The sequence below is a fragment of the Tachysurus fulvidraco genome, chromosome 23, assembly GCF_022655615.1.
Source record: "Tachysurus fulvidraco isolate hzauxx_2018 chromosome 23, HZAU_PFXX_2.0, whole genome shotgun sequence".
Lineage (NCBI taxonomy): Eukaryota > Metazoa > Chordata > Actinopteri > Siluriformes > Bagridae > Tachysurus > Tachysurus fulvidraco.
The window spans coordinates 5,558,783-5,576,134 of record NC_062540.1 but is presented as its reverse complement, the minus strand read 5'-3'; the positions used below and the strand labels follow the sequence as shown (position 1 = coordinate 5,576,134).

General features: G+C 37.8%; 1 protein-coding gene across 1 annotated transcript; it reads right to left on the bottom strand.

Annotated features, from left to right (window-relative positions):
* Positions 1-555: 555 nt before the first annotated feature.
* avpr2aa (arginine vasopressin receptor 2a, duplicate a) lies at positions 556-16,017 on the bottom strand. The gene is made up of 6 exons (XM_027145269.2): positions 15,646-16,017; positions 7,652-8,016; positions 6,701-6,946; positions 5,593-5,739; positions 3,814-4,474; positions 556-1,878 (listed from the first exon to the last, which is right to left on the bottom strand). The coding sequence occupies exons 2-6, from the start codon at positions 8,012-8,014 to the stop codon at positions 1,685-1,687; spliced, it is 1,611 nt and encodes a 536-aa protein (XP_027001070.2). The 5' UTR covers positions 8,015-8,016; positions 15,646-16,017; the 3' UTR covers positions 556-1,684.
* Positions 16,018-17,352: the final 1,335 nt, after the last annotated feature.

Below are 17,352 nucleotides of genomic sequence, written 5' to 3'. Positions count from 1 at the left end.
ATTCAGCAAACAAAAAATATTTTGTTTTGCTATTTGTTGGGTAAACTTAACAATATGTTGTGAGATCTAAGGATCTTAACCAAATACGTTGAGTTGCATGGTTTGTTCAGTAAACTCATAAAAGTGCTTGTGATAGGTTGCCTTATTATTTTAAGTTTATTATTTATTATTTTTGACTAGATTAGATGACTAGATTTACAGTGTAGAACACACTTAATTGTGGTCATTTCAGCTCTTCGATTAGTGAACAAATTGCAGTATTTTGGTATCTCATTTACATAAAGCTATTCTTTATGGCTATCTATAGGCTTCTTGTCAGTTCATACCAGACTGGCCATATTTTTTGTCTGTTTAGATAACAGCATGAATGAACAGATGTATAATAAAGTGGCCAGTACTTGTATACGGTGTATCGCATCTGATAAGACTTCGGAGGTCTAATATCCTCTCATGCACATGTCTTTTTCTTCAACAGAAATGTTATATAAATAGTCTGTTGTAAGCGAGTTTTGGGAAAATATGTTTTATAGATTAAAACAACATGACATGTTTACATACAATTATTGCACTTTAATAAATTACAATATCAATAAAAAAAATCCATCTATGCTCAGGAAATCCATTCACACATTATAAGTGGGGAAATTTCTCATGTCTAACATGCAGTTTATAGGCCTCAAAGAGGAGATTTGTGCTTTTACAGAATAAACTGAAGAACATGACTGCAAGAGAAGGAGGAATCTCTGAAAGGCACTTTTTTTGCCCTGGCATTGTTATTACATTATTTGTTTAAAACTTATCTTAATATCAATTATGTTTATGAAGGCTGCCTGGTCCATAAATATTTATTGTAGAAGATTCAATGTCATAATATTATAGTGAGAATATGATGTCATCAAACAGTCAAGCTGTAGATCCTGTGTAATACTCCATGTACCAATGTACCATGTTATTAAAATTAGCTTTGAGTAAAATGATTTAATTGATTAAAACTTCATTATCCCTGATGTCTTCAGTATGTGTACATATGAGAGATGTTCATGTTTCCTTTTTTTCTCTCCACTTCATGTTCTGTCCATTCATTCCATGTTTTTCACATTTGTGCGTCACTCATCAGCACCACTTTAGAAGATGTCTTTTTATAGAGTTTCCATGAATGACTCATTCTTCTCACTGATGCTTTCCATCATCTTCAAATGTGAGATTTTGTAACAGAAACACAGATAAGGAATAAAAAATGGAGTGATAAATGATGCTAGGGAATGTCTGGGGTGTAGGCTGAGGTCAGGTTTCTTCCATTTTCATCGATAAGTCTTAAGCAGGCTTCACATTCTCTTGGTTCAAGAGTTCTTGGATTCAATAAAATGTCTCATATCTACAGCTTCTAATTCACTTAGTTTAGTTTTAAAGGTTTAAGCATTTGGTCTTCATAAGTTTAGATTGAAATCTCTCAAGTGTCTCAAGTATATTTCTGTAGGCATGATACAACATCTTCACATCATGACCTTGTTCTCTTGATCAGTGTAGTACATAATCCACAATGTGCTCCTTCCAATCGCTCAGGTAGCTTCAGCTACGGTAAGTCAAACATCTCCCAACAATCAATCTCTCAATGATTCTTCTTCTATGCTTCTTGGCATGAATACATCGAAGATCTGCTCGTGTGTTAAGTGGCTCAGGATGGTTAGTCCTTGGTGGTGCTGGTCGTGTGGATGGCACTGGAGTCTTCAGGTACGGAGCCCCTGCGGGTGATTCGAGGCCGGCAACGCAAAAGGGAGACAAGTTCATGAGAGACACTGCTGGAGAAGGCTGTGTAGATCCAGGGATTTGTGCAGGAGTTCAAGCTGGCCAGCAGCATCAGGATAGTAAAGGCCACCCCTGAGAGAGTGAGAGAGAGAGATAAAGAAAGATTAAAGACTGTATGAATGTACGATGTATGCTGCATCAGAATTTATTACCTATTCACCAAATAGTTCACTGGTACAACTGATACGAGTACAGCCATTTTTTTTTTAGCGTCTTAATTCTTGGTGAACAATTCCCCTGATTGGACACAATAAACATTGTAAAGATATACTGGTAAGAATGTACCATGTTTCAAATCAGGCACTAGAATAAGAAAAAACATACAAGTAACAAATCAGTAAAATGGTACATCTGCATAAATGTATAACAGCTAATTATCTTCATAAAGCCATTTTTTTTTATTCTTGCAGGAATTGTAAATAATAATAAATGCGCTGTCTCTCATTCATTCTTAAACCACTTACATTCATTAACTATAAGCATAGTGAAAACCATGATACCATACAGTTGCATAATACATCATACATAAAACATGAGAAATCTCATGTATCTATCTGTATCTCTATCATGTATCTCATGTATCTGTAGCCTAGTGAATTTAGTATGACAGTAGGTAGTATTGATGAAGATCGATTAGAGATTAGATTAGAGTTTATTTGATAATTAAATAATGTGTTTGTGTATGCTTTTGGCCTCACTAGCCCTGGCCTCTAGGGGGCCCTCAACAAGCATAGATTTTGAATTATTGGTCATTTCACTACACAGCACATTACATAGAACACGAATGAATGTTTATCGACTAATTCCATCGATTTCCATGTGGTCTGGTTTTAACTTGAGCTAAAACACGTTTTAAGTCTGTGACTCATGGGTGTCTAATCTTATCTGCAAAAGCACTGGTTTTGATACAAGATTTGTCCAATCTCCAAAGCCACCAGTTTCCACCAGTTTCATCAGTTGATCTTGTCTTTCAATAGACCATCAGCTGTAGTTTGTTTGGAATAAATACCTGCATCTACACCAGCCTTTTTTTCTGTTAAGCATGGAAAATATCTGGTCTAATGGGTCAGATTTTGGGTCAGACTCCAAAATAAGATGGACAGTACGTGAGCTGGCAAGGTTGAACGCAAAAACAAAGCCAGCCACCTAAGTTAAGTTGTTTTATATTCTACGCAAATCTTAATTATGAATATTAATGTAGTGTTTTATTTTGCATCTGTTGGGATGAGAGGCAGGGGCACTCAGAGTTTCATGCTGTGGGTCATGCGTAGGGCGGTGGTGAGTAAGGACCTGATTAGGTTTCTGCCCAGAAACCCATTATTTACTAATCTGTCCCTGAAACCACATATTCATAAACAACCAAATAAAACCGGCTCTTAATTGGTGCCGGTATGTGTGGAAAGAGATGGAAAATCTGCAAGACAACAGAAAAGGTCTACAGTCAGGATTATTATAATGCACTGACCACATCTACCAGTATTACCTGTCATACAGGAACAGCACAATGGGCACTGAACACACACTGTACACACAACACTCTGTTTCTCAGATGTTTCATTTGCACAGTTGCATCCATGCTGCTAGCTTTAATGTTTATTGTATGTACTGTACAGTTTCATACTGCCATTGTGTTGTATTGTAATTTTGGAGTCTAAATTTCACAGCATTGTATTTAGCTTACTGTCTTCTATCTTACGTTTTATACGCTCTGTCTATTTCTGATCTTGTACTGCATGTAGCTAGAAAAGATATAGATGGTAATAAAACTATCTCAAACTCTATTAACGTCTTCCCTGGAAAAATGTAAAGATTAGCCTGAAATAAGAAAATCAGACAGATTGAATACATAGCAAGAATGTCAAAATTTTAGAAACTACACCTGCTTGCAATATTAAAAAAACAAACAAACAAACAAAAAAACAGTTACGTCCATGTTATATGTAGTTAAATGTAGTTATACAGTAGTTATGTGGGACAATGATGGGTTTTGTCAATCAGTCAACTTACCATTATCTGGTGGGCTTGGGTCCCAAGCAGCCCAGAGCTGCACTGTGAAGTAGGGTGACCAGCACATGGTATAAACCAGCACTATGACCAGGGTCATCCTCAGTGTTTTGGTCATCGCTCTGGATACACCCGGTGGTGGAGGAGTCACGGGGCGTGAAACGGACGATGAAACCTGGACAGTAGGGACTGAACTGCAAATCTCCAAAGGGGCCTCAAATAAATTAACACAGGGCTCAGTGTAATCAACGGAAGTCCGATAAAAATCATCAGCGTCTTCAGAAAGATGTCTAGAGCTCAAATGAGCTTCTGAGTTGCTCTGAGTTAAAGGAGAATGTGTGTAAGGTAGTACATCAGGGGATTGAGTGCTGTATTGTATCTCATTTTCACCCTGAAAGGGACAGTCACAGCAGTCTGGCTGAGGTGCATGCTGGGAGTTGCGGGCATTGTAGTACGACTGGGACGAGTCACTTTTGTTTCGTCGATGAAATCCTCTACGGGATTCTCTCAAGGTGGATCCTCTTCCTCTCTCCCTTTCTCTGGTTTTGTCGCTCTGATTTCGCAGACTGGGCATGCGGAAGATGACTAGATTTTTTTTCGAGTCAGATGACACCACTCGCTCTGACCTCAGGTAGATGTCACGAATCTCCCTGAAAATTCGGACCTGGGAGGAATGCAGTTGTGTCAGTTACCAAAATGATATGACTTTCTGTTCTATCAGGTTAAATCCTTCTATTTGGTGCTGTATGTATTTCTGTTACCGCTGTCTACATTTCTCTGTCAACTAATCTTTTTGGCTGTCTGTTTTACAGGTTTAATCCTTCAGGGATTTCTTGGAAGCAGGGAAACGATATCCTGCTTAGTCTCCTTTTCCGTATCATTTTGCATTTGTTGATATTTCTATACATTATGTGGAGTCTTGCATGTTCTCCCATGTCCTTGGCTTTCCCCAGGGTTCACCGATCTCCTTTCACCTGAATAAAATATCCCTGTATGTGGACTGTCTACTGTAATCAATCCAGTCTATTGTGTACTGTGTTACATTAACAAATGAACTATATATTGTGTGTATAATGTTATCCTAAAATAACATCCACTAAAAGCCGGAGCACATTATTTGATACTGAAATTCACATCAATATGTTATACATCTTTATTCTCCCAATGCTAAAATACTGACAATAACTGGAGCACATTTTAGCCTCACAATACAGTACCACTCTACTTTTTTTTATTGGTTTCATGATCATACTTTAGTATGCATTATTTGATTTGGGACACTTCCTGTCAAATCCTGTAGCATTGACTTTAATTTCGCTTTCTGTAAAGCAATTCATTTTCTACCGCTTATCCGAACTACCTCGGGTCACGGGGAGCCTGTGCCTATCTCAGGCGACATCGGGCATCAAGGCAGGATACACCCTGGACGGAATGCCATCCCATCGCTGGGCAAACACACGCTCTCATTCACTCACACATTCACACACTACGAACAATTTTCCGGAGATGCCAATCAACCTACCATGCATGTCTTTGGACCGGGGGAGGAAACCGGAGTACCCGGAGGAAACCCCAAAGCACAGGGAGAACATGCAAACTCCACACACACAAGGCGGAGGTGGGTATCGAACCCCCAAACCCTGGAGGTGTGAGGCGAACGTGCTAACCACTAAGCCACCATGCCCCCCGCAATCGTTTAACACTGCCTAATATATTCTAAGTCAAATAATCAATGTTTATCTTCAAGCAATATTATAGAAGATTCGAGAAGATTTGCATTACCTGGCACACCGTAATGATGAAGGCAGGAAGGATGAACACAGCCAGAGTCATCCATGTTACATAGGCTTTCAGACCCCATGGCTTAACAAATTGTCCCCAACACTCAAATTCCCCTGGATTTATTTCATACTTGGAGAAAATGAACACCTAGGGAAAAACAAGGGGTGTTGGAGGCCAAAATTGTACTATATATTAAGTACAAAACCATTTAGAAAAAGATTTACTGATACATCATTGTGGGCTGTTTGAGCTACTTTTTTTTTTAACTTTTTTTGTAATTGCTATCGGAGAATATGTCATTTAACCCTTTCTATCAGTACCCTGGGCTTCTATTCCACCAGCGGAATGGTGGACATTTTCAACCAGTATAAACAAATTAATTTACAAATTAATTATCGTCAGCGAGTCTGATATAAAATAAGTCAGGACATTGTGGCTTTCAGTTTGAGATGTACAGTAGGTGTGTTTTTCCCTCTGTTGGAGAACCTTACAATTTTACTCAACTGGTCCTATCATTTCCTAGGATAAAAGGAAGGTATACATCAAGACTCTTTTCTGTTCTGGCACTGAGGTGGTGGAATGAACTTCCTCTAAATGTCCAAACAGCACTGGCTATCTTCAAACGATGGGTGAAGACCTACCTTTTCCTCAAACACTTAAACTAGCTCTTATTTACCCTGTTTTATTTTGTACATTAAAAAAGACTTAAGATTGATGGTGTCCTAAATCTGTAGCCTAGTGAACAAATGTTAATGTATTCATCGATAGAGACTTTAAAGCTCTAATCTACGTCGATCTAGATAAGGGCTTCAGCAAAGCGCAGTAAATGTAAATGAAGTGGTTGAAGATAACGCCTTCAATTTTTAGATGCTTATGAACAAGCACTTGGAGCATCTTAGACAGCAGAAATGGGATTCGTGTAAGCATTTACTTTGAATTTAGAAATAAATTCATAATTTTTGGGGTGTTTTGGAAAACAGAAATACTATGGAAAACTACAAATTCTTAAAGCCCACCCTGGAAACAAGAATTAATACATAAGCAGACATATTTTTCTATTATTGAAGTCAATTATGAATGAAATCCTGAGTAGAGTTTGCTGTCATACCTGTGGTACACTAAGCACTAGAGACAGACCCCAGGCCACCATGATGGGTGTGTTCCAGCGTGAGATTGCCCCTAGCCTGTAGGCCTGGAGGGGGCAGCATATGGCGTAATGGCGGTCCACTGTCATAGCAACAATCATGTAAGAGGAAGCAAACATGCCAACGATCTGCATGTATTTGACTGAGCGGCACAACACGTCAGGACCCTGGAACTTCTCCGTAATGTCCCACACTAGCTGAGGGAGAACCTGGAGTGTTGTGAAGAACATTAGTTGTTAGATGTTTCATGGTATACATTAGTTCTTTAATCTTTTTTTTATATACCTTAATAATAAAATGGTGGATGATCCATTTATAAATGAAAAAGTAAATCATTTTGTGGCATGCTGTTATAGAAATATAATTCATTTCCTGATGGTACTGGCATCGCATTACCCAGCTGTTGATTATTTCCTTATAACAATAGCACATACCATTGTGTTTTATTCCCTATTATTATTCTACTCTCCAAAATTTAGCTAACTATTCTAAGAATATCTCCAGTAAATGAAAGAAAGCTGTGGTTTAAAACTAATATTGTGGTTTGGTGGCAATCCTACTTGATGGTGTATTGAACACAAGAACAAACAAAGACTTATGACTCACTTTACTGAGCTGATGTTTTTAAACTGACGGTTTAAATTAATCGACCTGCTTGTCTTGATTATTCTCATTAGCTACTCTGAATGAGCATCAAATCTATTGTGCAGGCCACAATTTCAACTGATTAGTTGGAAGTAAATGAGAATCATGATATTTAGAAATGTGCTGAAAAACTTTTCCGAATCAAATATGCCAAAAAGGTACACACAGAGTCCTGATAGATGCTACTAATCATTTACTCAAAATTTACTCATCAGGATTGTAATTTACTTTTCAGCCTGTAATAAGATTGTTTGTAAAGAAATGCGCACCTGAAAAAAGGCCACCACCAAGTCAGCCACACAGAGGTTAACCATAAAAAGGTGCATGGGAGCGCTGTGCTTGCGCCTCCGCAGCAGAACCCACAGCACAAAGCTGTTGCTCAGTGTGGTGAGCGCCAGGATTAGGCTCAGGATGCCAATCTCCGCCTGCGCCAGTGCCATATCCCGCACCCTGGCTGCACGAGGTGCATTAGTGGTCCCTGCTGAGCTGTTTTGAAGCAGCCAGAAATACGATCCGCCACCATACGAACCGTTCAGCCCCATGTTTTCGCGGGAGGTAACTGAAGAGGTGTTCCATGCAGGCATTGTGCGATCAGGACCATGCCAACCAGCTTCCTCTGCATCACTCTCCATGTCTGTAGCAGAAACAAACTTTCACACTTTTTGGCATGGGGTAATAAAATGGCTTCCTAAACTAACCTAGAGTGTGCATGAGCTTCTTGTAACATAAAAAAGAGTACATTTCACACATGTCCTTAGAGAACCTATCACTCTCTCTTTCGTTATTTCTCTCGTTATCTCTCTCTCTCTCTCTCTCTCTCTCTCTCTCTCTCTCTCTCTCTCTCTCTCTCTCTCTCTTTCTCTCTCTCTCTGTGTTTCTCTTTGAGGGCCTCTTTCCCAAAATGGTACCATCTGTAAAAGATTCACAAATCTGCCATTACATCTAATATGCAGGACAAAATTGCTCCCCTGAGGACTGATTTGAGTTCTCACAAAGGCTTAAACAGACACAAACCTTCTCTTTATATTCCCTTGTAAAGCCTCAGCAAATATTTAACCCTCCACCCATGCATTTATTATATTAACTGTGTTTAAACGATTGCACAGACTTATCTAGATTCCTGCTTGGAAAATATGATATGATTTTCATCTAGACCATGATAAATAAAGACAGCCTTATTGAACACAAGCATATTCATGTTTTGATGTATACCGAAGAAGTGTTTTAAAACAATTGAGCCCATTGAGCGAAGGAGTATACGAACTCGTATTAGCTACTTGTGGAACTTCGTTTACTGGCAGGAAACTCAACGAAATGTTTGCTGAAGCTGCTGATCATTCCTGTGCCGCAATTAGGAGGTATTTTGGCTTGTTTCTTTATACAAATCTGTTTCAGTTTGTCTATAATTTTAGGATGTCTTGCTTGAATGGCCTGCTTCAGATCACGCCACAGTGCGTCAATGAGATTGAAGAAAGGACTCTCACTTGGCTGTTCTGAAATATAGATTCAAAATTAAAAAACTTCTTGTGCTTGTGCCACTCTGGTGTTTATTACTACTCTTCAGTTTCAGATGTCGCATGACGACTTCTTTTGTTGTACATTACAGACTGCAGCCTGACTTTTGTGCTATATTGTGACCTCTACTATAGAAGTCAATGCTTCCCTGGGTGAGGTTGGGGTTGAGGTTGAGGTTGTGGTGATCTTATTCAACTATTAACGTTGGTAGAAAATAAAAAAGTGTATAGATTTTCTATTTTTATTTCCTTTGTAGTAACTTCACATGAATCCTTTTTTTTAAATGTAGACTTACGGACATTCTGCAACCTTAGCTGATGTTGGTAACATGTCTGTTTCTAGGAAGGTGTTACATTTCTTTGCTAGGTTTCTATGACAGGAAGAAGGGCGATGGATAAAATGGTAGCCCGAGCGCTCGGGGCAAACAGATTTTGTGTCTTAGTTCCTTGTTCATTCTTGCTTTGTAGACTAAAAGAGGAAATATTGACTTTTTCAAGACAATAGGTTTCATTTGATACGTATGTTTAAACATGATGCGTTTCACCTTGATGCTGTAATTTCCATTGCACGCACCATCGGTGGAATCTTTTCAGACAGGATTAAGGAAACAGAGCTAAATAAAGTTTGACATACAGCCATCATATAAATCAAATTATAGATAGATTTTACACCAAAGATGTTTGGATGTTCTCCTTGCTTTTTTCTTAGTCATTTTTAGCTAGCTAGCTTGTTCTATGTTATTCCATTAGCTCAGTTTTTAGTCATTTCGTTTTCCAGACACTCAAAACATGATATTGGGCAACATATTAGAGCTAATGATGTGTCGACTGCTGACAGGGATTTTACAACCCTCCCGTGGTGATGAAGGTCTTTCATTTTGAATCTCATGATATCATGATTGACGTGGGGGATGTGGTAGCCTAGTGATTAAGGTTTTGGACTACTGATTGGAAGCTGGTGAGTTCAAATTCCTGTGTCCACCAAACTGACACTGCATGCCCCTTGAGCAAGGTCCTTAACCGTCAATTGCTCAGTAGTATAAAACGAGGTAAAGTCACGCTGGAGAGTGTCTGCCAAATGCTATAAATGTAGTATATACTGTATACCATATATGAGGAGAATCTTTATCATATTTGATCCACTTTGCATTATGATTTGAGTTAGGCCAAAGGCAATCCCCAAGAGACTGATGAGGTTCAAGAAAGAAGAGCCTACAAAATAAACCTGAAATGAAAGGAGATTAAAGCTCAAAGACTGAAGGAAGTATATAAGTATGGGGATAAGCCTAGGATTAAAAAAAGATCAAATGAAGAAATGCACAGGAAAAACAGACTAGAATTCAAACACAAGACAAACATTGTAGGATAAGTTTAAGGACTGATGAAAGTTAATGAGATGCAGACAGAAAATAATGGGCGTGCACAGGAAGTGTGGGTAAAAGAAGAAGCGCTAAAACCCAGAAGGCATACAGGAAACTTCTGTGACATTGATGTCTGTGAAATCAGGTCTTTTGTAAGTATTATAAGCTTCAACAAGCCTGAAAATGCTTTTTTGATTAGAAGAGACCTCACTTTTCATTATCAGGGACATTGTTTACAGTGTAGCCATTCCTATACCATAGAGCACTCATGTACACATATATCCTCACATACTAAAAGTATACTTTTTTCACCAATGTACTATAAACATATTATCAGCACAATAGCCATATTCCTAATAATAACTAAAGGTCATGCTATACATGATATGAACAAGTCGTATCTCTGAAAAGGTTCATCTTTATCATTCAACATTGGTGAAGGCTTTATTCTGTTCTGGGTTGCAGTGTGTCTGGTGGGAGAATACACCCCTGATGGGATGCATGAGAACCATGCACTTACACATTCACACACTTTTCACACAAATCACAAACCTGCCCAGCATTCTGGAAGGGAGATTTCCATAAGACACCTAAAGCGGCCCCATTTTTTCCCACTGCACACGTACTGTATCATGGCTAACTAACAGAGGACAGAAGAAGTCCATCCTTCACATCATTACAACTGAAATAAACAATTTCACTCACATAGATCAAATGTTTCCAGGACAAATACCAAGCTTTAAGTTTCAGATCAGTTTTAAATCAATCCCTCTGGGATCTTGAGATTTTGCAAGTTACAAAAATGAACTACGATACTCAGAGGATTTTTTTCTTTAATGGCTGCACATTTTTTGCATATTTATACTGATGTGTCATGTGATATCATCACAACACGCATTGAACCAAAGCCTTCATCAGTTCACGAGTGGCAAATGTTTCTGAAAAAAAAAAAAAATAATAATAGAGAAAGACATTAAAAAAAAACCCTACAAGTTGTGTTGCAAATTTAAAAATAAGCAGGAAAAAAGCAAGAATTTCTGAATGGACCGTAGAATGCTTCATAAATTTGTTTTCTGTGGATATAAACATTGCAAATTGCTTAGGCACATATCTAATAAATAATGAAATACGTATTTCATGTAAGTAATACCTGAATTTAGTATAAGTTATATAAGTTATAGTCAAATTATACAAATGATATAGTCAACAGCCACGCCTCAAATCAAATCAGCCAATCATGTGGCAGCAGCACAATGCTTAATCTCATGCAGCTACATTTTAGCTAGCTAACTTTAGTGAACTTTAGCAGGGCTGTCAAGTGTCACACATTGAGAGTGACAGTCACGCATTTCGGTCTTATCTCACACTCTCCCACCACACATCGTATTTCTCACGCAGAAAAACGTTTTGACTATTTATATATTTAATATGCCGCAGCGCCCTAAATGTATCTGTGCGTCTCCCCTGGAGCTCTTAGTCAAGCCTGACACTTATCAGCCAATCAAAACAAGAGGCTACACAATAGCCAATCAGAAAATAGAACTATTGTATATGGGTAAGATTTAATGCAACAACCAATGAAAAAAAAACATATTCATTAGAGAGGGTATTTTTGATGGTCATTTTGAACAAAACCTCAACACGAACAGCTTGTCTCTGGATGGGACATTGTCCTCAATCATGACCCTAAAAATGGCTGGACTTTATAAATGATAAAGGAGTCCAAAAAGGCAACAAACACTTACAATAAACAACACCAGCCATAATCTCTCTCTCTCTCTCTCTCTCTCTCTCTCTCTCTCTCTCTCTCTCTCTCTCTCTCTCTCTCTCTCACACACACACACACACACACACACACACACACACACACACACACACACACACACACACACACAAACACACACACACTAATAAATAATAAATAATTAATAAATAGAAATTAAACAAATACTTTTGGGGGGGCAGGTTTCACACTTGCCTGTCTTCAAAACTTGAGAGCCCTGCTTTAGTAAGACTCTAGTTGTTGTTGTCAGGCAGGCTGCTGATGCTCTGGGATTTATTCAATAGTCTTTAGAGTTTATAAAGTATAGTGGAATGGAAAAATACTTCCAGTTAAAGAATCACTTTTTGCAGCTGTGGTGATCAGAAAATCTCATGATTTGAATGATTTGAAAAATGTCAGCTGGTCTGCTGAAGAATTTGAGATCAACTGCATGAATCCATCAACACAATCTTTAAAGACGGTACTCGACACTTCTTCTTAGGTCAGATAAATTTCCTTCCAAAAAGCAGTTTCAAACCTTAAATCACCATGTATTCGACTAAAACCTCCAGCTGCATACAATTCCTTGCTTGTAGAAGGACATATAAGCTAATAAAATGGCTGAATGCCCATGACGGTTCCCGTTTAGTTCTTGCCCAGTAACTAGTAGTTCTTGGCAATACATAAACATCAATTTGTTTAGTTATGCTTTTGCTTCACGTATATAAAGGCAATATAGTCATTAAACATCATTTTCAGTGCTGATCATTTTCTTTCAAATATAAATTTCATTTAAAACTTTTGTCATTTTTATTTGCAATTTTTCTATTTCTCTAAAGCTGCTTTGAGACAATGTCCATTGATGAAAGTGATATACAAGTAAAATTGTATTGAACTTAAACGAAACCAATAAACTATTGCGATTTCATTTTTTCATAACCGGGACAGATTCTTGGTTCGATCCGTGAAAAGATTTTGTTGGTCCACCACCAGACCGCAATCCACCAGCTGACTTAAACCATTTGTCCAAAAAAAGGGTGTATGTGCTGTTTATTAAGACCTTATTTAATAACGTAACTTCAGTCAGGAATGGAGAATTTCCAATGGGTTCACAAAATTTTGGTCACAGCTGCATCTTTTACCCCTTTGTAAAGCCATATGTCTAGTCAATGGTAAACAATGTCTAAGTTCATAACCCAAAGCACTGTCTGAATATAACAAATGAGAAGTGTTTTATTAACTGTACAGAAGAAAGCTGTTGGACGTTTGCAGCTGCACTGTCTCACGGTTCTCCTCAAGGACGTTTGCTAAGAACTTCTGTCTGCTGCCTGATTTCTCAATCTGAATCGTATTCTGTGTTTGCTGACTTAGATTGGAGTGATCTATGAAGGAAAGAGCTCCTCCATCTGTCTTTTACCTCAGTATGGCTTTGTGTAGGATCTCACACTTCAGATTTTGCTCAAGTTGAGCTGACGTTTATCAGATATGAGCAAATTACAATGTACAGTAGTGTATACACAAACGTTGCATCTGGGTTTTTCTATACGCTTTTACGTACCGCACTGATAAAGAGACTGATAAGGTGTCACAGGGCAGTGTGGGAAATATGGGGTTGAATTGGGTGTAACCATACTATGAAAGAAATATAAGTATCACTTTCCCGCAAATTATATTTGAATCTTGATAACGATATTGAGATCGAATATTTGAATAGAACTCTGTAAATCGCAAATAAGCCGATTGCTAATGAGCTGATTGGCTGACAGTACAAATGAGTTCTTAATGACGCTAGTGTGATAAATTATAAATCATTACCTTCTGTTTGTGACTTAACATCTTGCATCGTTTATTATTAACCAAAAAAGAGAAGAATTATGTGCAAAAATAATAGTTCATTTAATTGTGAAGAAATCTATGATTCATTCATTAATTTCTTGAAACTTACAGTAGCAAGGGATTTATCCCAGTTAGGGTCACGCTGAGTCTGGAGCATATACCATAAATGCACCCCAGACAGGACACCAGTCCATCACAGGACACACACATTTACACACGCTGATATACTGTGATTACAATATTGTGCTTTATAATATTTCCTATTTCTGCAGTCAGATTTATTGGATAGCGGTCTGAAGATAATAACCCATCTGCTATAAATAACATGTCCGAGCGCTGCAAGACTGATGACTTAACACTCGACTGCTCAGCATTAACACAAGCCATTAACGCTAACTGTGTACACATGGGCAAGACAGGGCTAGACAAATATCCGTCCTTTCTCTTCCTTTTTTTTTTTGCTTACTTTTCAGACATTGTTCTGTTATTCTATACTACTAATACTCATTTATACATTGTGTTGTCTTGTACACTTCTCAGTGTCCACTGGTGCAATAAACACATGGTTTACTTCTTTTACCTTACATTTTTTTAGTCGTCATGTGATCTAGTGGGGCATTTAAAGACAATGAACACAGTTTTGTATTGTAGTGTATTTTTGCAAGTCATGGCAGGTTCAAGTATAGGGCTATGAAAACAGTGAACAATGAAAAATCTGACAGAAAGAGAAGTATAGCCAGATATATATTTCATAAAAATGCAAATTATTAAAAAAAATCTATATATATATTTAAGAATAGCTGACTCAAATAATTAAGAGAGGTTTAGCCAGATAATTTTTTTTTAAAATTATTTAAAAAAAATATATATATATTAAAAATATATATATTTATTTAAAAATAGCTGACTCAAATAATTTAACTTGCTCAGACAAACAAGTTAAAGATTCACTGCTAAATTATTTACAAAAAATATCACATGCAGGTAACTTGCAGGTAGAAAGAGTCCCTATTGTGATGCCTCTAAGCTTCTTTTAGCCTGACCCTTTTTCCACTTTTCACTTCCTGTAATAACTGGCCTAATTTTTGTTAGCCGTGATGTGGAACAGATAAATACATTAGCACATTGACACCAACAAAAAGCTGATCAGCCTTAAGACACGTCTATGGTCACTGTGATATGATCGTTAGGAATGATATTCTTCCTGACAAGCTGCTGTCATCTCTGGTCTGCGTGCGAGCCGTGTCTCAAATCTGATCAAAACCGGCTGCTCACATGATAATGGAGTGTATATGATTACAAGGCTGGTATACAAAGTATGTTCGTCTGAGAAAGGTTAACAGTGAGATAATACATGTACGATGACACGAATATATTTTAAAATTCTTTGTGTTCTGAGTTATTTTTTATTCATTTAGTGCTAAACCGAACCTGTGTGTTAAGTGTCTGCTATCTGTTTTTTACTGCTTAGTCTTATAGAATTTAGCCGCCATATACTCAGTGATTTTGATGTAAGCAAAGGATTGTCTTTCAAGAAAAAAAACTTTGAAGCTACACTCATTGTTACTTCTCTAAGTAGTCTTTAAACATTTCTCCATGTATGCATTTGAGTTAGCCTAACTCCTACAGCAATATATAAACACACACACACCTATCTGTCACCTATCAATCATTCATTTACTCACCTGATTACTAAACTAGAGTATTGACATTTTTAAGTGAAATTAAGAACTAGTTTTCCCACATACTGTCAATTATCCTATAGAAGAATCTATATAGAAGGAACTTACTGTTTGTGGTTGTCCTGTCCCAGTTTGTTTATAGTTACCAGGTCCAGCACTTTTACTCCCTCTCTCTACCCGTCCAACCTTATACAGTACACGTGATTTCCACAGGATTGGTGAACGGAGGTGTGTTATTTCAGCAGCCTTACGTGAACAAGCAAACCCCATGCGTCATGTTTTGATTTAACCCTTCAAGTTGCCATCACGGATGATATCAAGCAAGATATCCTTTAAATGATCTCGGCACTCTTGAGTAGTGCTTGGACAAGTCCTTATAGTATATCCCATTCGTAATGGGTGCTACTGCACAGATACAGCAGAGTTTGAGCTCAGGCTGCTCTTTCACACTCTCTCTGTCTCTCTCTCTCTCTCTTGCTCTCTCTCTCTCTCTCTCACTCACACTCTCTCTCTCTCTCTCTCTCTCTTTCTCTTCCCTCCCCTCTCTGGTACTCTGGGAGGAGATAGTTAATACAGGTGTATTATGACATAACTCTCTGGCATATAATGGCCAGGCTGGGTGTTGGGTGTAAGGTTAAACATCTTCTCAGTTTAAACCAGATGAGAGAAGAAAGGTTTGTGTGTGATGTGTTGAGTTTACACTGTCTTATTCTTTTATTCCACATCAGGTGTGATTCACATACATTGCTCTGCAAAAAGAGGAAGAATCAATGAACCAGTAAGGCTAATTATGCAGTGTTTTTGTTGATTTGCATGACTCACTTTGACTTGACCTGAATTCCATCTGATTTGAGGGTTTATTTTGTCCTGTGACATAACAAAATCGCTTTTTTTTTTCAGGGAAGAATTTTGTAGGTCTGAAGGAGAAAAAGAGGTTGTGAGGAGATGTAAATTTGGCTCAGAACCGCTGTGGTATCTTTATTTCTGTTCTAGATCAAGAGCATAATGGTGTGTTATGCCGGACAAGCAAAATATATAATTAGCCACAGGAAGTGACACAAGTAACCTCCCGTGAAACATGTCTTCTGGGGAGGTCTAACACATAGGACACATTGTCCTCTCTTCATGATGACAGATACCTCTAGGACATAATTCCTATATTCAAGAGGCCCATATTCATATATCCTTTTACTATAGAGATATTGAGCCTTTAGTTAATTTATCCCACCGAGGCACATTTTCCAGATGGTCTCATCAGTGTCCAGAAATAAATCTGACAGCTGGATTCCATGGGGGAAAACGAAGGTTCCACTAGTGGTCCTTTTCTACACTGTATTTGGTAGTTGGGATGCTGATCGACCCAAAGCACACTTGCAGTATGCTCTTGACAATTCTTTATAAAGTCACTTGCTTTAGTTTGCCAGGAAAGACACAGAAAAATATTGCAGGCTGGGCTTCATTTCAAAAGTCCATCTCAAATGTCACTAATTTTGGAAATCAAATCCCAGTGGATTTGGAAAAAAAAAGGTTATCCTGAATGATTAAAAAAATTAACCCATTATATAGAATAGTACTAATAGTACTAATAAGTAATAATTAAACAAAGGAAGTAATTAAATTTTGATTGAGGCTTGAGGAATATCATATATGAACTGTAAAATAAGGCTAAAAAAAAGACATTCTTTATTTATCTTCATGGTCATGGATCCAAAGTGAAGGGGAAAACACTTTGGGTGGTACGCCAGCCTATCACAGGGCATCAAACGCATTCACACATTCATTCACAATTTTGAGTCACCAATCCACCAATCAGCA